At 38.7% G+C, this 27,991-nt stretch overlaps 1 protein-coding gene across 7 annotated transcripts in view; it reads left to right on the forward strand.

Moving 5' to 3' along the window:
- PLXDC2 (plexin domain containing 2) overlaps window positions 1–27,991 on the forward strand; it is a 430,201-nt gene that overhangs the window by 130,989 nt on the left and 271,221 nt on the right. For 5 of the 7 annotated variants that reach the window (XM_015473986.3, XM_059892585.1, XM_059892586.1 and 2 more), the window contains one exon: window positions 1–27,496. This exon is cut by the window's left edge. The exons of the other annotated variants lie outside the window; for them this stretch is intronic. In XM_015473986.3, the coding sequence (XP_015329472.1) occupies window positions 27,490–27,496 (7 nt within the window). In that variant the 5' untranslated portion in view covers window positions 1–27,489. The remainder of the gene's footprint in view (window positions 27,497–27,991) is intronic. 7 annotated transcript variants of the gene reach the window in all.

Raw genomic sequence — 27,991 nt, forward strand, 5'->3', positions numbered from 1 at the left:
TATGCTGTCGGAGAAGGCAATGGCACCCCACTCTTGCCTGGAAAATCCCATGGGCGGAGGAGCCTGGTAGGCTGCAGTCCATGGGGTCGCTAAGAGTCAGACACGACTGAGCGACTTCACTTTCACTTTCCACTTTCATGCATTGGAGGAGGAAATGGCAACCCACTCCAGTGTTCTTGCCTGGAGAATCCCAGGGACGGGGGAGCCTGGTGGGCTGCCGTCTATGGGGTCGCACAGAGTCGGACACGACTGGAGTGACTTAGCAATAGCAGCACCTATACTGTTCTGTGACATTTAAACACATGAGCTAGAATTGAAAAACCAACATCTTTGTCTGTTCAGTAAAGTGTCTGATAAAGCCAAGTATCTCTGTAAGCAGTTCTGTCTTTCTAAAATTAATTGGAATTGTCTATGAAATATAATTGGCCAGGGCATTTGGGATTTAGCACATCTTCTCCAAGGCCATGATGAAGCCCAATACTTGAAGTCCATTCCATAGCTGCCTTTGTTGATGTTGTTCAGAATTAGTTTGGGGAGATTTTTTTTTTTTTTTTAATGAGGTACAAGGAGAGAATAGATCATCGAAAAAAAATTGTGTTTAATCCTAGACTAGATAAGCCTCATGTAAGGTTTTTTTTTTTTTTTTGCTATTGTTGTTGTTCCTCAAATTAAATTCCCATGCTGGCATAGACCTCGTTCCCAGAAAAGTAAGTGGAGCAGTTAGCCAGACTATCAAGGCATATGATCTTGTGGTCAACAAAGGAAATTTTGAACTCGTTTCTGTGGCCTGTTGCAGACAGGCTTCTGACTGAGGTAGAAATAGAAAGCAGTTACTTTACTTTCTGTTATCTGAACAGAGGGAAAATAATGGACTTTGCTGTTATCCCATTGAATGCTTATTTTTCAAATGAAGAAAGTAGTCCTAAGAAGTCACACAATTTAAGGATTACCATCTCCTGATAAAAATCATCCAACTCTCCAGCCAATGAACTCCTTTTATCTTTCAAAATGGGGATTGAATGTTTTATAAAGGGGTCATAAAGGGACCTGCAATGATAATCTTGGTGTTTCTGAGAAACACATTGCTAATAAAAAAAGGAAAATAAAATCAAAGATCGTGTTACTAGAAATAATTGAAAGGAAGTCTTATCCAACTTTACCTTTTGATAAAAAGCTACTAGAGAACATTTCACCTCTGAGAGGAAAACAACTCGCCTAAAAGGGGTATCTTTACAGCCATGAGTTTTTATGATTCCTTTCTTGGCAAGGACTTTGTCCTGGTTTTCATTAAATATATGGTCAGTGTAAGTTGAAGGTTCATATCTTAATTTACAAAACTTTAAAAAGTTTGTAGCTTGGCACTTAAATTTAGAAGCATTCATATCTGAATATACTGTGCTGTAGAGTGACTTGCAAAGGTCTTTATTTAAATCAGTCATTCTAAACCTAGAATCTATGTATCCCCTTTTTAATATCCTCTCCTTAGGGATGCCAGATTTCTTTAGAATATAAAATATTCAATAAGCTAAATAGAACCTTGCTGCTACTGCTGCTAAGTCGCTTCAGTCGTGTGTGACTCTGTGCGACCCCATAGACAGCAGCCCACTAGGCTCCCCTGTCCCTGGGATTCTCCAGGCAAGAACACTGGAGTGGGTTGCCATTTCCTTCCCCAGTGCATGAAAGTGAAAAGTAAAAGTGAAGTCGCTCAGTCGTGTCCGACTCTGAGCGACCCCATGGACTGCAGCCCACCAGGCTCCTCCATCCATGGGATTTTCCAGGCAAGAGTACTGGAGTGGGGTGCCATTGCCTTCTCCAAATAGAACCTTAGGGACCTGCATATCTTGAATATCTCAGAAGTTTGTTCAACAGCTTCACCTCCAATTCTATGCCCTACAGAAATACAGAGCTATGGTCAGGATTTCTAAAATTTTCTAGGACATTTTCTCTGTCTCTAGCTTTAGAGTTCCACTTCTTACATATTTTCTCCATACTGTGCTATATAGCATAGATACGAAAATCATCACCATCTTTGAGTCCCCACAAAGACTACTTACACAGAAACTAAAGATTTTTCTACTATTGGGTTGGCCAAAAAGTTTGTTTGGGTTTTTCCATAAAATGTTATAAAAAAAAAAACAACTGGAAAAATGGAACAGGGATTATCTCCATTTTTGCAGTGTCTTTTGCACACTCCAGTGTCATAGTCTTTGTTAGGAGAGAGCTTCACGCTCTTCATAGCTCCTCTTTTCTTTTCCTCCCTGTTCTCTCCTCTGGTCTCTTCTGCTCTGTTCTCCATGCAGGTAGAAAACTTCTCTCTTGATACTCTGTAACTAAATGGTATCCAGCTCCCATGAACTTGCACTTATACCATCAAAAGCTTGTTGAGAAATTTTCCCAAGCAAAGAAAGTTCCCTTCCACCCTTCAGCCAAGGAACCACGGTGCCAGGGTACACCTTTTTTTCCTCCACCACGTTACAACAAAAAATTTATAATAAACCGTGACAGCCCACAAGGTCAGTTTGCAGAGGCCATGAATAACTTATCATCCCCCCAGTTGTCATTTTGCATAATCAATTGGAGTACAAGTCATCAATGTACATAGCTCACTGACCAGACTAAAAACTATAACATCTATGAAGGCATAAGTGTAGCAGTTATTTTAGTGCATTAGAAAGCAGAGCAGCAGTCAGTTACTTACCTTGAGCCATGAGACCTCATTTTACATTGTACACCTGTAATATCTAGGCCGTTCTGGAAACTGCTGGTTTTAACTGTATAGCATGGGATTGTGTTTGCGTTCACTTAGCTGTTGTTAGCAGAATACTCCCTGCTTGTTTTCACAACAGTTTTCTGCAGGGTTTATGGATAGTACATCTATATTTTCTTGCACACTGTTGAAGAACCTCCAGTTAGATGATTACTTTGTTGGGGTCATGGATGTGGCTATAACTCAACAGCAGCAATGTATATATGCCGACTCGTTATTTTCAAGATCAAAATACTAGCCATTGATTTTCACCAAATGCATCAACAAAGATCATAGAAGTCTAACCAGATAGGATAGTGATGCACTGACGTTCAGTGTCAGGCCACAGGTGAACTTGTATGGAGCTCTAAGCACGTTTGAATATGTGTAACTTGAACCCCCTTGTACTTAGCATTCAGTTAAATTTTTGATGCAGGGGTGGCATTAAAGAAACCTTAGGAGAGAAGAAATATTAGCAGAATCTCATATACTCAAAGTGACAAAAATTACAGTAAGATCAGAAGCACAAAGAAAGCTTAGCAGGAATCTTTTGTCTTATGATCACCAATCGTGTCTTGAGATGAGCCATGTTAATTTCCATCAAGTTACAGAGGTTTCAAAGTGAACTCTGTTAATTTGAGTGTTGTATATATGAGTCAAATGGTGTTGATGTGCAGAGATGTTTGGGTGGCACATTAAACAGAAAGAGGTCGTGGAGGAACGTTTGCTCAGAGAAGCATTTCAGTGACCTGTGAAAGGATTCTATCTGACTGGCTTCCTCATAGCCTGCCTTGATTTCTGAATTGAAACTGTATTGCTCTACCCTGATGCCTTTAACCATGGTAGAAAGCCCCTCAAAATAATGATGCTTTGTCTTTTGTATCAAGCCCTTGCTGAGAAGCAGTTTCCTACAACCTTAATGGATCCATTTTCTATTGTGACAATTGCTGTGTACTTGAACAGAGTAACTTGCTCTCATTGCCACCTCTCCTGATGTTGTTGTTTAGTCACTAAGTGGTGACCAGCTCTTTGCAATCCAATGGACTGTAGCGTGCGAGGCTCCTCTGTCCCTGGGATTTCCTTTTTCCAGAGCAAATGATACTGAACACACTGTCCTTTTTAGAATGAAAATGAGGTGTCTTTTGGTGACTAGGTATCTTTTTGTATGTTTAAAGATGGAAAGAAATAAATCAGATGTTCTTTACCTGCCAAACATTTAGTAACCATTCAATAAACATGAAATTTAGTAAACATTTTTGTATTGGAAAGACTTATTTCAGAAAATAAAAGGATGAGCCTTACAGGTCAAATCATATTGAATTTAGAGCACTTGGGTGTTCTCATGCCTGATCATTTTCCCCTGGAGAACTGACAGTGAAAGGGAATAGATTCTGGACCATTTATTTGAAACAAGATTCTATCTAAAATAGTAATATGATAAAACACGATCAAAAGGAATTTTGAGGCAGGACCCCAAACTGAATTTTACTAAAGGCAATGGAGCCTGAGGATTTTTTGATGTATTCAGTTAGCATCATTTCTTTGACGGATAAAGAGAGCAAAGGAAGGCTGTTCTTTTAGGAAGTGTTTACTGACCTTGACCATGGGCAGACACTGTGGAAGATAGTAATGATACAGGATACACATAATCTGTGCCTTCGCATGTGCCATCTATCAGTCCATCTTTGTGCGAATTAGAATATACCCTGACTTATCTTTTACTTCTAAACTAGGGGTTCTCAAACTTTGAGATCAGAATCACTTGCAGGGTTCTTCAACGCGTAGATCATTGAACGCTACCAATTTCTTCTTTTTTAAAAAAAAATTATTTATCTTTTTGTTTTTCCAGCTTCACTGAGGTATAATTGACAAATGAAATTATTAGATATTCAAAGTATACATCTTGGTGGTGGTGTAATTGCTAAGTTGTGTCGGACTCTTGCAACCCCATGGACCATAGCCTGCCAGTCTCCTCTGTCCATGGTATTCTCCAGGCAAGAATACTGGAGTGGGTTGCCATTTCCTTCTCCAGGAGGATCTGCTTGACCCAGGAATTGAACCCAGGTCTTCTGCATGGCAGGCAGATTCTTTACCAACTGAGCTACAAAGGAAGTCTCTAAAGTATACATCTTGGAACTTGATATAAGTATTCATTTTGAATCAAGTTATTTAATACACTCATCACCATCATATTTACCTCCTCCCTAAAAAAAAAAACAACAAAACATTTAAGTTCTACTCTCTCAGCAAATTTCAATTATGCAATACAGTGTTGTCAGTTATGGTTAGATTCAGTAGGTCTAGGGTGAAGCCCAAGAATTTGTATATCTAACTGGTATGTCTGGATGATGCTTCTAGTCTGGGATTACACTTCAAGAACCACTGGTCTAAATAAAGGTCAGATACTGCTTAAATGTGAGTGAGGATGGATGTGAATATTAACCAATCATTCTTGTAATTCAGTGAATAAATGCTATCACAGAAGAATCATAGTTCTAGTAAAATTTGATGTGTGTTAAACTTTTGTGTGTCCAGTGTTCCTGTGTCATTGTGTGTCCAATGTCACTGTAAAATGAAGAGAAAACCCTTCTGCATTTTAAATTCTGTTTTTTATAATGTAGTCTTCCTCTTAAAGAGCTCACCAAATTGGGCAGTTTTTGATAAGACATTCAAAAATGTTTTTGGTGAATGAAAGGAACACAAGCTATAGATTAAGAATCTGGATTTAAATATTGAGAAGCCTAGCATCTAATTTATCTAATCGATCCTGATGAACTGTTAATAAGCATTTGATTACCTGATATTTGTATTTTAGGGGAGCCATTTTGACTTTTTCTTGTCATTTGTACTGAAGTGTCTGCAGCCATCTTTCTCTGTGAATTGATTTTTATTCCCCTCTCCCGATTTATAATGGATTATGGCTCAGAGCCCTCCTCTCACTCTGGGATACGCCTTTGTCCTGGTTCTTCTGTACTCTGTTAGTCACTTGACACAGCAGGCTTAACAGTATTTCAGAAATAAACTTTAGAGGGCAGGTATTCCATGCCATACTCTTGTCCCCTGAAATCAGAAGTGACACACTCTGTTGCACCCTCAAGGGTATGATCATTTTTCATTACTGGTTGTTTTCATCTGACATTTGATGTACTAAACTCAAGGATACAGATTTCAGGAGACATGATGGGAAATATCTGGAGAGCCCTTTTGATTATCACTGATTAGAGCCAACCTTCTTTCTTTAGGTTTTAGGTCATGTCTGTAGTCAGAAAATGAGTTTAACCACTGGGAAAGGTCTTCTTTGGGAAGGAGAAGCAGTGATTTTTCACCTTCTGCCAACATTGATAAGTAGATTCCTGTAAATGCAAAAATTGCTAATTCATTGCCGAGAATATGGCAACTAGGAAAATTTTATTGCCAAAATAATAGCATTAGTTATAAGCAACAGCATGCCAGTAAATGTTTAAAAACTGACTCTTTGAGGAAAGAAAATAGGTCTGACTTGTAGCACTTGCCAATTTCCTTGGTGTAGATTCTGCCACCAAGACGACTTTTATGCTACCAACCAGATATCACTGAAAATGGCGTTGGCAAGAGATGTGCACAGCTGACTCCTGGAAGCTGGCTTCACAGCACGAGAAGCTTACAGCTTTATTGTTTGTTTATTTTCAGGTGAGAGAGCTTAACAATAGGAAGGAAGATGACCCTCAGATTTTCGATATTGTTCCTTTATGTAAGCAAAAATGTTTCAGGGTTGGACTTTTTCCAGCTACTAGCTTCCCGCTTCCACACAATGTAATAAAGACTCTCCATCTCTCATCACTGTAGAAATAACTCAGAAATTCAAAAGAAGCAATACACTAAAGAAAACTCATCACTAAAGGGGAAATAAGCACACAGCATCCCAGCAATGTCTTTGTAGTAATGCCTCTGAGCTGTGGGTTTTGTGCTAGGCACTTCCACTGGCACTTCCTCACACTGCTGTTCCAGACCTATCACCCTGCCTTGTATCCTTCTTTACCTGCTCTCTGCTCCACTAGACCCTGAGATCCTTGAGGTCAGGCACCATTTTTTTATCCTTATTGCCAAACCTTAGCATAGCTCTTGATTAACAACACGTGCTTGCATGGGTTCTGTGCCTCTGTAGAGGGCAGCTCTGAAGGGCCACATTAGTCCAGAGATCCTCCTGGGGTTAGCCATAGTAGCTCAATTGGTAAAGAATCTGCCTGCAATGAAGGGCACCTAGGTTCAGTTCCTGGGTTGGGAAGATTTCCTGGAGAAGGGAATGGCAACTCACTCCAGTATTCTTGCCTGGAGAGCTTCATGGACAGAGGAGCCTAGTGGGCTACAGTCCATGGGGTTGCAAAGAGTCGGACACAACTGAATGACTATCATTTTCACTTTCTGCTGTAACTACATTACAATTAAAATTTTCCCTCTGCCTAATTCTGCTTCCCTTAACAAGCTGAGGGCATGCTACAACAGACCTCTTGCATGCAGATCTCTAGTTCAAAGACAATAGTTAATGTATGGGGCTTTGAATATTGCATAATGAAATATTTGGAAATCTGGCCACTTTTCTACAGCAGCGCATTTCAGAGAAACATGAAATAATTTGCATTTATTAAAAAGCAGCATGCATCATTTTGCTGAGGCTGCTATTAAACTAGATAATCCATTAGATTCCTTAACTTCTTAAAAATTTCTCTGCCACTCTACATTAGAATGACCTGGCTTAGCTGTGATTAGTGCAGCAAAATCTCCAGATAGATTATAAACTCTTTTGAGAAGGAGTTCTACTGCAGTCAGAAAGTCTCTCAGAAAATTCTGTAGAATTGGCATGGACTATGGGTCAACTTTTTTTTTCTTGGTTCCAGTGAAAATGTAAATATGTGCCTTTGGTCTCATGGAGTGAAGTATACTGAACTGACCTTTTTATCATCTTAATTCCTTAGAATTACCTGGGATTCCTAAAGACAATCCATTCCCATGTCTTTTGTGTATCATGTGGCCAAAAGAATGTGACGTCTGCATCTGGAATAACAGAGCTCTGTCTATGGCAGCAGCAAATCCCCAGGCTTAGGTGAAGCAGAGCCAGTGAGAAAACCTATGACTGTGTGTTTGGACCCACAGATCCTCAAGAGCACAGTAGATTTCCTTGCAAAACATATTTTTGGGTTTTTTTTTGTTGTCGTTGTTATACAATGAAATGGCGTCGTCTAAATGTATGAATCTCAGATATGAGGATGATTAAGTTTAGATTCTACAGCATGCCCCAGAACAGCTATTATTAACCCCGGGCTTGCGTGCCCTAGTTTTAGAATGAAGTTCCTACTTAATTATATCCCAGTAGTCCTCAAATGGGTTTACAATGTTCTTACTAATAGGATCCCATTCTCAATTGTAGAAGATGCTTCTTTTAGCTATCAGTTAAATGGAACAAGCAGACCTTGAACTCCTGTCCTGAATTAGGGAAAGGTAGGATGGGCTGTTATAATCACCTTTGTGATCACCATGATTATAAATCAGAGAAATATGTAAATATAGAACTGCAGGTACTAAAGAATGACACAAGCATTGAACCACAGCTATGTGGCTATCTCTTTCTCTGTATGTATATTGATAGATAGGTCTATATGGGTGTATGATATTCATACTGAAACAGATAATATTATAATTTGGGTTACCTTTTTAAATAGTGCCACCGCTGTAAATCTAGAAGTGAAATGTCAGTAATTATTCTATAATTATTCAGCATACCTATTCTTTATCATTTTGGATAGAAGGAAATAACAGAAAGTAGAAATCTTTGCTGTTTATGTGTTACCTTTATACTCAAATAGGAGAAATATGAGCTTATATTATTGTATTCTTTTGCCTCATGAATAGAATGTACAGTTTTGCATTCTATTATCAGTCATAATAATATGACTTCCCTTCCCTTCCTTCTGCTCTCTTCCTCTTTGTCTTTTTAAGTATGATAAACAAAAAAGCGGGACCTCAGCACTCAAGTCCAGCCACACTGGACCTGAGATTTTCCCAACTGTGCTGAAGCCCTTAGTGGGTGAGACCTCCCAGAGAAGAGAACAATTGGTATTAACATTTTTTCCAAGGTAGGCTAGCCTGGAATGTGAAGGCAGGGTAAATGCTGGGGAAATGGCTCTGAGGTCCTAGCAATGCGACTGTGGCAGCTGGTGCTGGGGTCGCTGTGTCCACAGCCACGTTCCAGAGCTCTGAATGGCCTGTCCGGACATAAATCCAGCCTGTCTTTGTCTGCGCTAACAGATGGCAACCTCATGGCGAGACTTGTTTTATGGTGCAAATCTTATGTGCACTTGGAACATCCAACCTTGTGTAAAATGTGACCATCGTGACACCATCACTTTCCTTACCTCTAAAAAGCAAAACCTTTTTTTAAAAAAATATACATGTTTTAGTACAATGTATAGAGCACCACGTTTTCCTATTAACTGCTTATTCCTAACCTTTGTTGACATAAAATCACAAATGGGCTTGTGCAGCAAAAACAACAACATGGGGAACCTATATGGTGTGTTCATCAAGACACCCATTTTGGGCTAGATTTTCAAAAATATGTCCCAGGAGATGGAAATATGACAGTAGTATCAAAGACAAAGAGAAAAAAAAAAGGATTTTATCTATGTCTGGATGAACTCAGAAAATTAAGGGAGTTTGAAAAGATGAAGTAAGTGAATAAAATGAGCTCAAAACACTGTATGATTTCAATATTTGGGCTCAGACCTAGGAAAACCACTTAATTTATTTCCTGCTTCATTCCTTACTCGTAAGATATACTATACTCAAACTAGAAAAGGTAAAATAAGCATATGAAGATGAAACCACTATAATAATAATAACAGCAATGGTACTAATAGTAATAATTTTTAAAAACATGTAAAGAAGGAATAACCTATGTTGAAATCATACTTCACTGCTTAAAATTAGTTTACGATTTCAGGTACAAAGGAGACACATTTCAGCGCACTGAAATAATTGCTAGTAACACCTTACTCATTTGTGTCTGGAATCTGGAACAATCTTGAGTAGATAGGTGATACAATTTTTATGGTACAACTTAAAGAGAAGGAAGACCTTGCTTGCTTTCTTGTTTTAAAATGGAAAAAAAAAAGCACACACAATGTTAAAAAAATGGAGCCTGATGCCTCAAAGTGAATGTATTAGTAGGTTATATTGACACATTAGTGTCAATGTGTCACAATTTTTCTGGAAAAATCAGACTGTATGCTGGGTGAGACTGTTATTTAGTATTGTGTACTTTTTCAGAGAAAGGTTTTTATACTGTCATTGACGGAATGGATTTCGTTTATAACAATAACGTTAAGAAGAAAAGAACACAAGTATCATGTGAATTAGGTGAAAGAATTTGGAATATTTAGAAAAGACTTGAAGAGAAAGATAGCTATTTCAAATATTTGAAAGACTGTCATATAGACAGTGGTTTGGGCTTCACTGACATCAATTTAATGAGCAGAACAATCAGCAAGTTGAAGTTTCAAATAAACCAGTCTCCACTCAATGTCAGGACGGGTCTTGTAAGATTGCAGCTCTTTAAAGTAGAAATGGACTGCTTTGGGAGATAGTAAGCATGTTTGTGGGCTTCCCTGGTAGCTCAGCTGGTAAAGAATCTGCCCGTAATGCAGGAGTCCCCGGGTTGATTCCTGGGTCAGGAAGATCCGCTGGAGACGGGCTAGGCTACCCACTCCAGTATTCTTGGGCTTCCCTAGTGGCCCAGATTGGTAAGGAATCCACCTGCAATGTGGGAGACCTGGGTTCAATTCCTGGATTGGGAAGATCCCCTGGAGGAGGGCATGGCAACCCACTCCAGTATTCTTACCTGGAGAATTCCATGGACAGAGAAGCCTGGCGGGCTACAGTCCATGGATTGAAAAGAGTCAGACATGGCTGAGCATGTTGGCATGTTCAAAGAGAAGGTGAGATCGATCTTTCAGGTGTATAGTGGAAGGAATTTCCACTTTGCATGAGTGATTAAGTATGATGACCTCATATCTATTCTATATTTGGTTAGGGGAAGAATGCCACTTAGAATTCATTCAACAACATGTCAGATTGTGACATTTGAATAGTGCCATTCATTTGGGACATTTCCTTTTTAGATATTATCAATAGTGGCTAGAATATGGGGGAAAAGCTAAAATAAAATGTCCTTTGGTAATGTAGATGGGATCCTGTAAAAATTAATGATTATTCCTTGCAACAGATGACACAACCCAGTGTTAGACCGGTAAGTTTTGTGAGGGTGAGGCTGCCAATCCAAAGATTGGAAACAGGTGACAAAAGTTCCCTGGGGCACTTGGCATCTGTAAGTAATCAGTTACTGTAAAAGCCTTGGTCAGACACAAATTAGCTTAATTGCTGATGACATTTTTAATAGCTGAAGGACCTCACAGCTTTATTTAATTAGAATTTCAATATACTATATATATTGTAGCTGATCACCTCTGACAAGTGTTTTGTTCTCTTCTACTTTGTTAACCTAAGTTGCAATGTACCAGACATTTTATTTCTGTAATGTGAAAGGCTCATAAACACGTGATAGAAGGCAAGATACACTCCTCTGTGTACTCTGCTCCAGTGTTTCTCTGCATTTCTCTGGTCCTTGCATTCATCCATAACCAACCCTTAAGGAGAAATCAAATACATCTGTACTTGGTTTCTGTTCAGTGGAAATTAAATCCCACAAAAACCAAATGGAGGTTTGAACTGAAAATGCTCATTTTAAAAGTATGTTACTAGCCTTTCTGACATTTTATTCCACTGCCCTCTTGCCCCTCCCCAATGGATGTGGGAGCAAATTAAAGTTTATTCATAGGGGAATTGATAGATAAGAAATAAAGACTTAAATTGCTAACATCATCCCAAATCGGCACTTTCCAACTTTTGGGTTCTCATACTTCAAAGCATCTTTGGAAAATGTTGGGGAGGGGGAGGATTTAGTGGAAAGGCAGGCTATTCAGTTTGGAGAGAAATCTTTTAGCGTGTCATGGGAACATTTTTGTAGATGCCTTTATGCCATTGGCCAGTATTTCCATTAATATGATGAGATAAATTTTCTTCTTATCATACCCTGGGTAACTCATCAGAAAAACTTTTGCTTTGTTGAAACAGTAGGATACTGTACTTATAACAATTGAGACAGGCCATAAAAAAGGATACAAATATATATAAGGGAAAACGATGTAATGGTTTAATATACAGTCTTTTCTTAATGTCAAAGGACAATACACTACATGTGATTCAGAGAGAGGTGTCACATTTTCTGTTTTCTCCATAGGAATAGGGAAAACTATAAGGCAGAATTCTCTGTCACAAAATGGCTACATTTTTAGTTTAAGTGAAGAGTGATCGATAGACTTGGTGGAATTTAAATCTTACCCTACAGTTGTGCATTACCTTGTGTCCCCCAGCCAGTTCCCCCGTCTCAGGAGATCTTTTACTTTCACAGGTTGCATTGTTTTTAGTAGACATTGAGCCATCATTTAACAAGAAGGAAGCATTTTGCATGATTGTGTTTTGTCAAGCCCCTGCTTTGTATTTTATTGGCTTATTCAGGTAATGAATGACTGATTTATTGCTTGGGAGCAACTTTTTGCTCTTGACAGTCCTCATACCTCTTATGCATCAACTATCTAATCACAATTAAAATTTAGAAACAGTAAGTCGCTTGGCAGACTACAGTGACATTTCCAAGGCAGTTCATGTGAGAAAGATAGAATTAAGCAGTAGACAGCGAATGCCTCTGTGTTGTGTGTAACTGTAAAGTGGACTTCAGCTTTCTGTTTCCAATGGAAACACTATTGGATTACCTCACATAATCCTTCAGATTTCTGAGCAGTTTCTGACTGTGAAGCACATGTAGTAACTTCCTCTACATCCTGTGAAGACATTACCTTGGCATACTCTTGTTATTTAGGAGACAGTTGTTGAATTTTTCCAGCAGTTACATTGTGCAAACATAAGGCATCTTTTAGAGTTTCCTGACTATAAGATATGCAGATCCTCTGGTATGGCTTCGTAGCCCCCAAGCGTACCACCATGGTTCAGGAAGGGATTTCTGGGGAATAAGATGCAACTTGCTGGCACCTCCAAGAACTAGGGTGGTGAAAATGTCATGGACGACAAACCTGGAGTCCCTCTGGTACCCCTGAGTGGTCCTGAACAAGTCCCAAGGAATCTAGACTAAACATGTTCTACCGTGGGAGTCGCGCCCCGATTTTCATTCCAACATCACAGAGTCATTTGTCAGAAGTTGGCTTGGGCCTAACAAGTGTAAAATCCCTCGGATGTGTTAGGATTAAATTATGCAGCTGTTCCCAGTGTCTTTCACATCCTGCACTGCTCCTTTCTCTTTTCCTTAGTAGGATTTTTGAGTTTAAGTACAATTTTTAAATAGATATGATTAATTTATAGCAGAGCCAGTTTGTGATTATTTTGTACATTTTGAGGTTGCTAAATTATGCAAATATATTACTGTTGCATTCTACTGCTTACCTTTTAATTATTTCTATTTTTCAAGGAGCTATCAGTTCAGTTCAGTCACTCAGTCGTGTCCAACTCTTTGTGACCCCATGGACTTCAGCACGCTATGAGAGAGAGCATAAACCAATATTTGAATATGCTAATTATTACATGATCAATGAATTGTTTTAAGAGATGAAAATTATGGACTAAAACCAAAGCAAAACCCTGTGTATTTGGGTCTATCACACAATCTCAGTTCCCTCTTATCATAAATATGTGGAAAAGTACTATAGATTTTTTTTATAGAAGGGTAGCCTATCCCTTCTCCAGAGGATCTCCCCAACCCAGGAATCAAACCCAGGTCTCCTGCATTGCAGGTGGATTCTTTACCAATTGAGCTATTAGGGAAGCCCACTATAGACTAGTTAATGTTTCGACTTTGACAGTCAAGGTTGCTATGCCCTAAATCAGAGGTAAGGAAGAAATAAAAGGCCTGAGAAGAGGGGATTATATTCTGAGGCAAGAGAGGCAAGTTGCATAGCCTAGTGAGTTGGTAGCCTGCAAAGGGGTCACGCTCAAGGGTAAAGATTGCTAAGGTCAGAATTCTAGGATGAAGGAAAATGAACAATGCCTGGGCAAAAGAAGCACATTTGGGTTTTCTACATTTAATGGTTTATTAGGTAACTTATGTTGTCCTAGACTTCTGCTTGGCATGTGGTTTTCTCCTTTATTCACTCTCAGCAAACATTTATTAAACCCTTTTAATGCAGCAATGCCCAATGCAGGCATCATGGAGAGAAAAGATGGGATTACCAGTGATGTAAGTCAGAATACGTCAGTTGCCATGATGAGGAGGAGAAAAGTCTTGTGTGTGTGTAATCAAGCCGGGTGCCGTGTTGTTGTTGTTTAGTCACTGCTGCTGCTGCTGCTGCTAAGTCACTTCAGTCGTGTCCGACTCTGGGCGACCTGAGACGGCAGCTCACCAGGCTCCCCCGTCCCTGGGATTCTCCAGGCAAGAACACTGGAGTGGGTTGCCATTGCCTTCTCCAATGCATGAAAGTGAAAAGTGAAAGTGAAGTCACTCAGTCATGTCCGACTCTTAGCGACCCCATGGACTGCAGCCCACCAGGCTCCTCCGTTCATGGGATTTTCCAGGCAAGAGTACTGGACTGGGGTGCCATTGCCTTCTCCAGTTTAGTCACTGAATCCTGTCCAACTCTTTTTTGACCCCGTGGACTGAAGCCCACCAGGCTCCTCTGTCCACAAGTTTTCCCAGGCAATAACACTGGAGTGGGTTGCCATTTCCTTCTCCAAAGGTGCCATGACATTCTTAAGAACAGAATAGATGGGGGTCGGGGGGGCAGCGGCAATCGAAGACAAGGGAGTGGCATAAACTAGGCATTGAGGTAGGAATGTCCAAGGATTATTTGGGAGTGGAGGAGCAGTTTATTTTTGCTGGAAGGTTTGTAGAGTCGGGTGGGATATCATTTGGAATGGTCTTTTTAGTATCAGATTAATAGGTCTAGCCTTTATTCTGTCAATAGTTATGAGCCAGTAGAAGTTTTTGAACTGGTCATTTGACTCTATCATGACGTATCTAGCAACAGTGAGCAAGGGAGATTTCAGTGAGGAGAGAATGGATACAGTTAAGAAATTAGGATGTAGAAGTAATATAACCAGATGAACTATGGTGTTAAAGTTGAAATGAAAACTAAGTGGCATTTAATTGCAGTTGGAGGAATCTGAACTAATTAATGTCCTTTAGGTACTTTAAAAAATTTTTTTGGCAGTGGTGAGACAATAAATTTAAAATATCCCTACTCCCTATCTACCTGGAAAGGAGAGTCAGAATTAAGAAAAATATTGAAAGGGTTAAAGAAATTACTATTTTTGCTAAAGGAAAAACCCATAAGATTTCATTAACTCTCCTATGAATTGGGCAACTCTGTCAAAAATAAAATAAAAATAAGCTATAACTTCAGTTAATTTCTATGTTTTTTGAGAAATTTTGTCATTTGCAATTGATGCAGCTCTTTCGGTTGTCTAACATCCTCTGGGATTTGAGAATGTACAGGATGCTTTCTAGCTGGAACTCTGGCCAGCGCTGTCAAGGTAACCTCAATGTTTTCATTATCATAAAGGGATTCAGAGGCAAAAAAGAATATTGTGGTGGTTCAGATGGTAAAGAATCTGCCTGCAACACATGAGACCCAGGTTCGATCACTGGGTTGGGAAGATCCTCTTTGAAGGGAATGGCTACCCACTCCAGTGTTCTTGCCTGGAGAATTCCATGGACAGAGGAGCCTGGCGAGTCAGTCCATGGGGGTCACAAAGAGTCAGGCACAACTGAGCGACTAACACTAAGGATGTTTTGGCCTCTCGGTTTTTAGTTAGAAATTTCTAATTTCTACTTAAAGCCTAAAATTAGTAAGAAGAAATATATGACAAAGTTGCTCTGGTGGAAACTATGGAGTCAAAAGCTTAAGCTTCAGGTTTACCTTTAAAGAGGAATGCCAGTTTTGCTGCTACAGAATAAAGTTATAGTAATGGAATTTTCCCTCTGATGATGAATTACCAGTCTGAGAGGAAGTGGTAAGGGAATGGTAGCCCATCAGCCAGAAAGCCCCAAGAACAACCATTAATAAGCACTCTTGGGTTGAACACCTATCATTATGGGGTCTGAGCTTGCTGGGAGAGCGCCATTCTGCCTCCGTCTGACATTCAGGACAGTCAGTAAGAGAATGAATGAAAGAGTATTAAAACACTTCCAAAAACAGACTGAAGAAGCCTTCATTTTAGATAAAGAATAAATAACTAAAATTAGAACATTTTATTTTTTCAAGGGAGTTTCATGAGTGAAACTAAGGAATCTTTAGAGTTAACTGTGAGTAACTTTAAGGAGTTAGGATGCACAACTTTTATGCATAATATTTTGAACTTTAAAATATGTGATACTTGAATTTTTTGAGAACCTAAATAAGAGGAGAGCAAGATTGACAGAGCACATCAAACAGTTTGCCGTTTGAAGTTATTTTTGAAAGGTCGGAGAATGGTTCCCATGTCTGTCAAGATTGTAGTACTGTTCCTTTAAGAGAATTTCGTATGTCACATTTCCATCAGGAAGTCGGAAGGTGGCCAGTTTCTCACGTAGTTCCACAATCCTCAACAAAATCTACCACTTACAGAATCCTCATTGCACCACGAGACGTAAATCGTTGGTTCCCCAACCAGCTGGTGGTTTCTGTGGCTCTGGCGGGGCTGTCAGCCAGTCTGTGGGCTGAAATGTTGGCGACAAAGCAGCACTGACATGGAAACATGAAGTCGTGTAAAGGCCACTCTTGAAATGCTGGTGGTGGCCGGACCTTCCTTGGCGCGGAGAAAGAAAGGAAAAATAAATGTCTCAGTGCTTACTGTGTCAGTAAATGAAGTCAAGAGTTAGACTGGATGTGGGTAGAAACGTTCAGAAGGAATGTAGGAAAGAAACAGATGAATATATGACTAGGAGACTTAATTTCCAAATCTATGGTCTTCTAGTTAACAGTAAATGTCATATAAAATGTCTCCGAGCAACTCATAAACTCCATGGGGACAGAGACGGGGTCTAGTTTTGCTCCCTATTTTACCCCTGAGAACTAGTTTGCACTCAGTAGATTTTTGTGAAATGACTGAGTGAACAATTATCTAAAGTTTTATGACTGTGGTTATGTTTAAGAACATAATTATGCCAGGTTAAATAATGAAACAATGAAATACTCTGGTCCTGATTCTTAAAGGCCACTTATTGAGGGACCAAGGAAAAGGTCATAATTCTGAGTCTCTCGGGTTCTTCATGATTAAAATGAGTGTTAGATTAATTCATTGTTATTCTTCCCATTTTCATAGACACTAGTGTGTCAAATGGTTTAAAGAGTTGAATAAATATCGTCAGGGGACTTCTCTGGTGGTACAGTGGTTAAGACTTTGCCTTCTGATGCAGGGGTTGCAAGTTCAGTCCTTGGTCAGGGAGCTAAGATTCCACCCACATGCTTTGTGGGCAAAAAAACAAAACAGAAAACAGAAGTAATATTGAAACAAGTTCAATCAAGACTTTTAAAATGGTCCACAGCAAAAAACAAAACAAAACAAAAAAAAACACAAATAACCGTCCTCAGCCCACATCCACAGGCCTATAATTTCCCACTTGACAGTGGTGGCTGTTTTCACTTCTTTTTAACTATTCCTCTTGATATTTATTAACACATATTTAGATAGTATGCTTATGGTGCTAGCTTTGGTTTTTCAACTTTACCATCTCATAATACACAATTGCAAAATGAGATTTTAGCTCTTTGTATTAACCCCAACTTCCTATTACACACCATCTTTTCCAGCTTCCAAACATTAACATTATTTGGACTGTGAAAGCACATTTTGGCGCTGAGCTATGTATGTATTAGGATTCCCTTCATCTCTCTTTTGAATTGGGTTTCTAGCTTCATAAGTTCTTGGTCTAGCATTTCCTTTAAGACGTGATTTTGGTACAGGAGTATACGCTCCAGTAGTTTCCTGAAAAAGAATGCTTGAGAGAGAGATTTTTGAGACTTGGCATATCTTAAGTGTTGTACTTTCATGCAAAATTGACTGCATATAGAATTTTTAAGTTGGAATTCATTTACCTTCACAATTTTTGAAGGTTTTTTTTTTTTTTTTTTTCTTCTAGTTTCCTGTTACACTTTTGAGAAGTCTTAAACCATTTTCACCTTTTGGTCTGTGGTCTATTCTTCATCTCTCTTTCAACATATTTTGGTTGTCATATCCACAGTGTTCAAAAATTTCATGCTGCTCTGCCAAGTGTGTGTGTGTATAGACCCAGTGGTTTCTATCGGTTTGGAAACTCATCATTTCTGGGAAATTTCCTTACTTGGCTGATTAATGTTTTACTCTTCTCCATTTCATCTGTGCCCCCCACCGCCCTTTCTGGAGTTCCTGTTGTGAGATTCGGGTTAAGTTTAGAGTAAGGCTTTCTAGGTTAATATTCTCTGTCTTTTTTTCCACTTTGCTGCTTCTTATTTTTCCACCCATTTTAAAAATTTTTGCTAAATTTTTCTGTCAAAGTTCTCTTCTAAGCCTTCTTTTATTCCTAACATCAAGTTGGTTTCTTAGAGTTCTTTTCCCCTGTTTTTTTTTTTTAAGAAATAAAATTGTGTTCTTATTTCATGAGTGAAATATTATCTCTGGTATTTCTAAGGATAGTTATGGTAGTGTTCATCTCATTGCGTAACATCATTTCCCTTCAGCCTGTCTGTATCTGATTGGTCTTAACTCTTTTATATTAGAGACATTCCTCAGATGTCTGGAAGTCCTTGGCTGTTCACTCATTATTGTAGAATGGAGTGCTATAAAGCTAACTGCATTCACTCTAGGTTGATCTGGCTGAGTCTCATTTGTTGAGAAATCTCAGTATCAGTCTCTATCCTTCTTTTATGTTGGTCAGATTCTAGGACTTGTCACTAAAAGTATAGGCTGTGACCAACAGCATCCATATCATCTGTAAGCTTGTTAAATGTATTAATAGAACATCTGGCTGCTGCTCCAAAGCTTCTGATAAGAATCTACTGTTTATCAGGATCCCATGGAGAACAATCTCTTCATTTACTTGCAGTTCCTCAACCCAGACACCAGGATCCTAGGAGGCCAGTGAGGGATGGCATAGAGGGCAGCTGTTTCCACGTTTAGATGATAACCTTTTAAGTAATCTTCCTGATTACAAGGCAGTGTCCCTGCTTTCATTATTGCCTGAAGTCCTAGTCTGTTTGGGCTGCCTTAATAAAATACCATATACTGGGTAGCTTAAAGAAAAAATATTTGTTTCTCACAATTTCGGAGGCTGGGAGTCCAAGATCAAGGTGCTGACAGGTGGAGCATCTGGTGAAGTCTTATGTCCTGGTTTGCAGATGGCCACCTTCTTGCTGTATCCTCTCATGGGGGAAAGTTTATAAGGGCAATAATTTCATTGGTAAAGTCCCCACCCTTGTGACCCAATCTAGCCCTAATTATTATACATCCCCAAACCTTACCTCTAAATAACATCATCATAGAAATTGGGGCTTTAACATTTAAAACCTGGGGGAACATAAACATAGCATCTGGTGTCACTTCTGTTTTATCCTTTCTGGATAATATGCCTCCAACTTTTTGCTAAGGTGAACAGAGAATCTGATGATCTAGTTTCTTCTTGCTGCTGCTGCTGCTGAGTCACTTCAGTCGTATCCAACTCTGTGTGACCCCATAGACGGCAGCCAACCGGGCTCCCCCATCCCTGGGATTCTCCAGGCAAGAACACTGGAGTGGGTTGCCATTTCCTTCTCCAATGCATGAAAGTGAAAAGTGAAAGTCAAGTCACTCAGTCGTGTCCAACTCTTCGAGACCCCATGGACTGCAGCCTACCAGGCTCCTCTGCCCATGGGATTTTCCAGGCAAGAGTACTGGAGTGGGGTGCCATTGCCTTCTTAATCCTCCCCAATTTTCTGCCCCACATCTGTGCCTACTTCCTGATATAGTAGGTATATCCAAATTCTGAGCAAATCAGCCTTTTGTTTTTCTGGTCCTGTCTGGTTTCTCGTCTGTTTTTCTGACAGCTAAACTTTTGTATTTGTTTCTTTCCCTTCCATTTAATTTTTGTATGGATTTTTGTATTTAAATAGTCCTGCACTCTGATTTATTGGGTTTTAAAGTAAGATCAGAAGCAAATATGCAGATGTAGTTTACCACCTTAACCAGAAGTAGACTAAATTTTAAAATTCCTCTGACTCTCAAATTTTATGTCTCAATTTCTTTGCTATCTTTATAGAATAAATATATCTTATTATTTATTTGTACACTTACTTCCTTCTTTATAATTTGTCTTTACCCAGTGTTTAAAAATCTGAGCTCTGTCATTTCTAGTTATTTTATGTGAGCAACAAATAGTGCTGTGTTAAACAGGATTTATTTGTGTAGAAATTTTCTACATACCCCGTTTTGAAAAAAAAAAAATCTTTATAAAAAGAAATTTTATTGCTCAAGTTTTAATTGCAACCTAGTTCTGAGGTCAAAGTTAATTAGCACCATCAGAATTCATTGTTAGGTCTAGGGGTATTAAGAGTTGCAGAACCACAAAAATATCATGTGTGTCTTATTTCCAGTTTCACCCCTGAGTAATTACTTGGCATCTGAACAAGATTATAAAGTGCTATCAATCAATCATAATTCCATGTAAGACCAAGCACTTTAAGCATTTTAATGATCACCAGACCTGCTATTTGGTGAGTAATATTGCAGTTGGGGGCTTCCCTGGTGGCTCAGATGGAAAGGAATCTGCCTGCAGTGCAGGAGATCCAGATTTGATACCTGAGTCAGGAATAACCCCTCGGGGAGAAAATGGCAACCCACTCCACTTTTATTGCCTGGAGAATCCCATGGACAGAGGAGTCTGGCAGGCTACAGTCCACGGGGTCACAAAGAGTAGGACAAAACTGAGCAACTAAGCGTGCGCGCGCGCACACACACACACACACACACACACACACTGCAAGCTGGATGCTTTCTAGTCACAGGTTATTGACCACTCTGCAAAGTATTGATTACAACACAATGCTCTCACAACTATTGTTTCTTGTAACTTTGGAAATGATTAAACAAGAACTTGGTAATATTGACTATGATTACTTATGAACATTTTCTCATATATGTATGTGTGTCTATGAATGTGTGTATGCAGGCGGAACAAGAATCACATGAAATGCTTCTGGACAAAAGTTCTCCAAGTTGCCAAACCTCCAGGTTGGAGAATCTTGCTACACTTTAACACAGTAATGACTATGAGTGGTCCTTCAGCCTTTGAATACATTTGACTTGGTTTAACCAAACCTTCCTGAAAACTTTGTTTTCTGCAGAACATGTTTGTTTTGCTTATTTTGTTTTTGTACAGCACTTTAAGAAATTTTCCCATTGGAATAGGAAAGTGTTAGTCTCTCAGTCATGTCCGACTCTTTGAAGTCCCATGGGCTGTAACCCATAGCCCACCAGGCTCCTCTGTCCATGGGATTCTCCAGGCGAGAATACTGGAGTGGCTTGCCATTCCCTTCTCTGGGGTATCTTCCCTATCCAGGGATTGAACCCAGGTCTCTGGCACTGCAGGCAGATTCTTTACTGCCTGAACCACCAGGGAAGCCAAAGCTACATGTGTGTGAAAGTGTTAGTCGCTCAGTCATGTCTGACTCTTTGAAATTTCATTCCCACCTTGGAATGGGAAGGCGTATGGTAAAACTATTTCGTGATACCTCTGCACAAGGCGAATTTTGTGTTTCCTGAACTTCGTTCAGTATTTGGCACATACTCATTAAATAGTTTCAAAATAACCTGAGCCAACTTGGATAAACTACTTTTTTATCAATATATTTTAAGCAAGTTCTTCAAATTATCATTTGAGTTGGTATGAGGTTTTTTTTTTCCCTCCCTATCTTAGATTCTCTGAAGGTACAACTGATCTGGTTTGCCTTATAACCAGGGGCTAGTTAAGTTCCCGCATATGTAATAATGTGAGCTGCCTCTAAACCATCTCCTGAAATAAACTTTGCCTCTGACATATCCACAGTGGAGAAATGGCTAAGCCTAAACAATCCAGATTGATCTGAGAGGTTGGCAGTTGCTTCAATTTCCAATCGAGTCTATATCATTAAAAATCTCTTTAAAAAATGGTTCTTTTTGTCAGTTAAATGTCATATGTGCTGGGTGTATTTGAAGTAATATCAAAGTATCTTATGTGTTATTAAAATTCTCTTTGATGATTTTTGTAATGCCTCAGGCTTCTTATTTCAATTATATTTTGCTAAACTGTGAACATACAAGATATTGAAAAGATGAGAAGGAATGTCGATCTGATGGCAGGTCTTTGCATTTTTTTAAATAACAAAATGTTATGATTTCTTTTGTATCTATTTTTTGCTTAAATGAATGAATCTTTGTGGTGGATATATATAGTTGAAGGTCATAGTGTATCAGTGTATTTTATCAAGGTGTATTTGCGGGGGATGGGGGGGAGCCTGATATTCTTGTATGTCCTTCACAAAAGCTACTTAAATACCAAACACACAGTAGAGAATCAGGTAACATTTGTTGGTAAGTCTAGTGTCTTACAGCTTCCCAGAGAGCTCAGCGGTAAACAATCCACCTGTTAATGGAGGAGACGCAGGAAACGTGGGTTTGATCCCTAGGTCGGGAAGATCCCCTGGAGGAGGACATGGCTACCCCATCCAGTATTCTTGCCTGGATAATTCTGCAGATAGAATACCCCAGGAGGCTACAGTCCATGGCATCACAAAGAGTTAAACACAATTGAGCACAAGTGCACGATGACATGATTTAGTGTCTTATTGTGCTCGAACTGCTATTAAAAAATACTATACACTGAGCAGTTTAACAATTTTTTTTTTTTTCCTCACAGTTCTTGAGGCTAGAAATCCAAGTTGCTGGCAAATTCAGTTTCTAGTAAGAATCTTAGCTTGTACACAGCCACCTTCTCACTATGTTGTCACATAGCTTTTCCTCTGGTGTTTCTTCTTTTTTTTTTTTTTTTTTGTTTCTTCTTATTGTATCACTAATCCTGTGAGGTCAGGGCTCACTCTTATGAACTCATTTAACCTTAATGACTTCCTGAGAGGCCAAATCTGAAATACAGCCAGACTCAATGTTAGAGCTTCAACCTGTGAATTTTGGAGTGACACAAAATTCAGTCCGTAACCTCTGGTTTTATAAAATGTATTTTGAGCTGGTCTTGATTAATTTATTAAGGATTACATTCCAAAGCTTTCAAAGAAAGCACTGAGTGTTCTATTTTCTTGATTTTCTTAAATTGAAGTAACATTAGTTTATGTTTCATGTGTACAATACTGTATTTCTACTTCTGTATATTCTGTAGCATGCTCACCACCAAAAATTTAATTTCCATTCATCACCATACAATTGTTGTTCAGTCGCTCAGTCATGTCTGATTCTTTGTGACCCCATGGACTGCAGCACGCCAGGCTTCCCTGTCCTTCTCTGTCTCCCGAATCTTGCTCAAACTCGTGTCCATTGAGTTGATGATGCCATCCAACCATCTCATCCTCTATCATCCCCTTCTCCTCCTGCCTTCAATCTTTCCCAGAATCAGGGTCTTTTCTAATGAGTCGGCTTTTTGTATCAGGTGGCCAAATTATTGGAGCTTCAGCTTCGGCATAAATCCCTCCAGTGTATATTCAGGGTTGATTTCTTTAGAATTGACTGCCTTAATCTCCTTGCAGTCCAAGGGGCTCTTAAGAGTCTTCTCCAGCACCACACTTCAAAGGCATCAATTCTTTGGTACTCAGCCTTCTTTATCATCCAGCTCTCACATCCATATGTGACTTCTGATTTAGATGGGTAATACATGGGAAAACCACTGAAGTTCTTTGACAAAGAGTAAAAGAGAAATCCCAAATGGTGTTATCATTAGCTCAAAATACATAGTCTTCTCAACTGACTTTGGCCTCTGCATATTATGCTGCCATTTGACTTTTAGACACAGATAACAAGGACTTTTCCCCCAACAGAGTATATGCACTCATTTTTTTGAAGCTGGATTTTTGTAAAACATTCTTCAAATCAGGGAGTCACCTAAGGTGACTAGAATCTTTTTCCTTGAGGAAGAAATAACAACACTTCACATGACTTGTTTTAATCCTAGAGTTCTTTGTTGGTCATTTGTGTCTGATTTGCTATGGATGCAGTCAGAGTCATCCCTGCATTCTGTTAGCCCTTTTCACTATCCTGATTTAGTCATAACCTTCACAATCATTTTTCTTCTTGAACATCATATACTCATGAGCTTATTTCCACTATGGGATTTGGAATACAATCCAAATAATAATACCTGTCTGATTTATTACTTTGATTCTTTGTTAAGTGGAGCAAAATTAATCTTTTTTTTAATTTAAAAGTGATAATGTACTTATATCATTTAAATATGGAAATCATGGTCACTGGCTAAATTTTTTATGGGCAATAGCAAGAGATTTTCAAAAATAGGCTTTATTTTTAGAGCATTTTTAGGTTTACAGCAAAAGAGAAAAAGGTACAAAAATGTGTCATTTATTCTGTGCCACTTACATGTACAACCTATCCCACTATCAATACTCCTCACCAGAACAGCATATTTGTTACAATCTATGAACCTACACTGACACATGGTTATTATCCATAGTACATAGGTTACATTCAGATTCACTATTAATGCTGTATATTCTATGGCTTTGGACAAATTTATAATGAGATATGTCCCTGATTATAATATTGAAGTAGTTTCTTTGTCCTAAAAATTCCCTGCATTCTCCCTCTACATCTTTCCTCATCCTCTAACCCCCTGCAACCACTGATCTTTTTACTGCCTCCATAATTGTGCCTTTTGCAGAAAGTCAAATAGTTGGAATCACAGTATGCAGCCTTTTTATACTGGCTTCTTTTACTTTCTAATATTCACTTAAGTTTTCTCCATGTCTTTTCAGGGCTTGATAGTTCATTTCTTTTTAATGCTGAATAATGTTCCATTGTCTGGATGTACTACCATGAATTCATCCATTCACCTCCTGAAGGACATCTTTTTTTTTTTTTTGAGATGCCTATTCAGCATCTAGTTGGCAGGTTTTGCATTAAAAAAAAAACACACAATAAAAATCAGCTTCTTTGTTAGTGATGCTCATTGCAAAACAGAATTGTACAGAAATAAACAATATAACCTTCATTCTACAGGGACATCATTTGTATTGCTGAAGGGATACTGAATCATTGCATGATATTATTATGATTGGTATTACTGAACAAAGAACAGCAGCTCTTAAAAGTCAGTTTATCTCTGTGAGAAGTGAATCTGCTAAAATATAAATATGTTATCATAAAGTTCATATCAGCACCTGCTTTTTTATTCCATTTATATGGGCTTTAGTATATTTTTTAAATCTAAAATTATTCATATCTCATTTAGTGGATAAAAAATCTTCTAAGCAGCAACTCTCTTCAGGTAACCCCAACTTAATCAATTATGAGAAAATTCTAAATCTTGAATCTTCACTGCTACTGCTGCTAAGTCACTTCAATCGTGTCCGACTCTGTGCGACCCCATAGACGGCAGCCCACCAGGCTCCCCCGTCCCTGGGATTCTCCAGGCAAGAACACTGGAGTGGGTTGCCATTTCCTTCTCCAATGCATGAAAGTGGAAAGTGAAAGTGAAGTCGCTCAGTCGTGTCCGACCCTCAGCGACCCCATGGACTGCAGCCTTCCAGGTTCCTCCGTCCATGGGATTTTCCAGGCAAGAGTACTGGAGTGGGGTGCCATTGCCTTCTCCATGAATCTTCACTAGTGAATCAATTGATATAAATATCAATAGTAGATTCAACAACAATCAGTGGGTAATTGCTTAATTCCATCCCTTTTTCTAAATGAATCTAGCCAAATCAGAGGACAATGCCATTTTCTTGTGAAAATCAAAAAGAGAGGAGAGAAGCAGTTTTCTTCAATTTTCCATGATAGTGCCTTTCATAATTCAAGGGCTATTGAGAAAAATAAAGTAGATAATGGTTTAGAAAGTACTTTTCAAAGTAGTATAGGCAGATAAGGAGTTAAAATAAGGCTGTAAATATTGGAAGAGAAGTCTTTTCTATGTCAGAATAACATCAGAGCCAATATCCACAGACTATTTAATGTTTTCCTTCATGTTCCTCCATATTCCGTAACTTTGAAAGGTGCCCCCAAGGTATAAACATACGATGTTTAATTCCGGACACAGAGGAGATAAAATTCTTTGGAGTTTTACTATGGCAGTGTTTCTCCAAGCATTGTTCTCTGGTCTACCTGCCTCAGAATCTCCGGTGGCCTTCTTAAAGAGAGTGGACTTTAGGAATTTTCAGGGACACTGTGATTCTGATGCATTCTAAAGCTTGAGAAACTAATTTGAGTGCATTTTTGCTGTTTTAGGAAAAATTTATTAAAGTGTAACACATAGGCCTTTTGATTTCATAACAGCTACCCGTAATTTCCCCTTTCATATTTACTCTTCTAGAAGGAAATTGTACTTCCGCTTTTTTTCCTGAGATTATGTTATTTAACTCATTCTTTCCAAAAAAATTTATTAAGCATCTAACAGAACTTTAAAGGTTTATCATTTGTCAAAGAAAACCGCTTCATTATTAGTTTTGCATTCCTAATTTATTAGGGCAATAAATACTTAAAAATGATCTTTGGTTAGATTTTTGGGAGAAATGTGAACTTTGGACACAGTCTCTGCTTGTGAAAAATAAGCCACCCTAAATTTTGAGGGCCACCCCCCCCCCCGCACTGTACTGCCTTTTCTTTTACTTTAAGCCAAAATTGCTATTCTTTCTACCTACTGTGGTATTAAATAAAGACAGAACAAATCTTGTTCTTTGTTCCTCCATGCCACACCTTAATATATGGAATTTAAATGTATATTCTAGTATCGTGGAGATACTATAGTAGTAGATTATAGTGGACACTAGTTTTTTTCCTTTTCTTAGAGACATTGCTGATGATGTTTCATATATAAAATTCACAGTCAAATATTTTATGTGTCTTATTAAATACATGAAATGAGAATTAATGATCCTAGACATTTAAGTTGTTAGTCACCTGTCACCTTAATTACTCATTTTTCTTACCGTAGTCCACTCTTTTATGCTAATTGACAGCTCATTGGAATCAGTCAAGCCCTTATTGAGTGAACATGTTAGTCTTTCTATATGGCAGCTGAACATCTTCAGAATAAAAGTGTTTTCTTTCTTACTGTTATCAGTAGAGCCTAAAATGATAAAAAAACAACTTATATTCCTAGTAGTGGAGGTGATCTTTTGAAAACATGTGTCAGATCATGCCCTTTCCTGGTTAAACCCTTCCACTGACTTTCCATCTGTCTCAGAGTAAAACCCCACTTCCTTACACACTGCTAGTGCCCTATGTAATCTGGTTCCTCCTCACTTCCCCAGCCTACTCTTATGCTCTTTGCCCAGGCTCCTTCTCTTCCAAACACACTATTCCTCCTTCAGATTCTCCAGTAGAATGTCCCTTCCTGCCTGTGCCACAGCTCTGGTTGCTTCTTCTACATACCGCTGGGAAGCCTTTGGGAAGTTTGAAGATGGCCTGTAACAAGATGTAATTCATGCAAATGAATGAATGAATGAATGTACAGTAAGTTGAGAAGAATGCATTTCTTTTCTTAAACAGGAAGTGACATAGGCATTTGGGGGAGTGCTTTGAAATGTTTCAAATGTCTGATATTGGTAAATGTATTATGGATTGGCATGAGGCCTTTCTAATTGGCCCCAGAATGAGTTTAAATATGGTAAAGTTAGGATTAGCATTCTCAGAGCAGACCTGCATCTAAGCTTAGAAACAAATTTACATATAAATAGAAAATTAAATCAGTTTTCTAACCAGGTATTTTTGAAAATCCAATAATAGGTTAACAAATTTAAGGTTTATACAAGCACACAGAATATTTTTGACTTAATTTTAATTAAACTTCATGAAGTATTTGATGGATAAGTAAAAAGAGGAAGAAAGCATTCTCTTGGCATTCTGAATAGCACTGAAGGATATTGATGGCTTTACAAAAATGATCCCAGACTGCCTGTCTGTTACCCAGCCAAGTAATTCATAACAAAAGGCAGGTTAAAACACTTC

This window comes from Bos taurus, chromosome 13, assembly GCF_002263795.3.
Source record: "Bos taurus isolate L1 Dominette 01449 registration number 42190680 breed Hereford chromosome 13, ARS-UCD2.0, whole genome shotgun sequence".
NCBI classification, from domain to species: Eukaryota; Metazoa; Chordata; class Mammalia; order Artiodactyla; family Bovidae; genus Bos; species Bos taurus.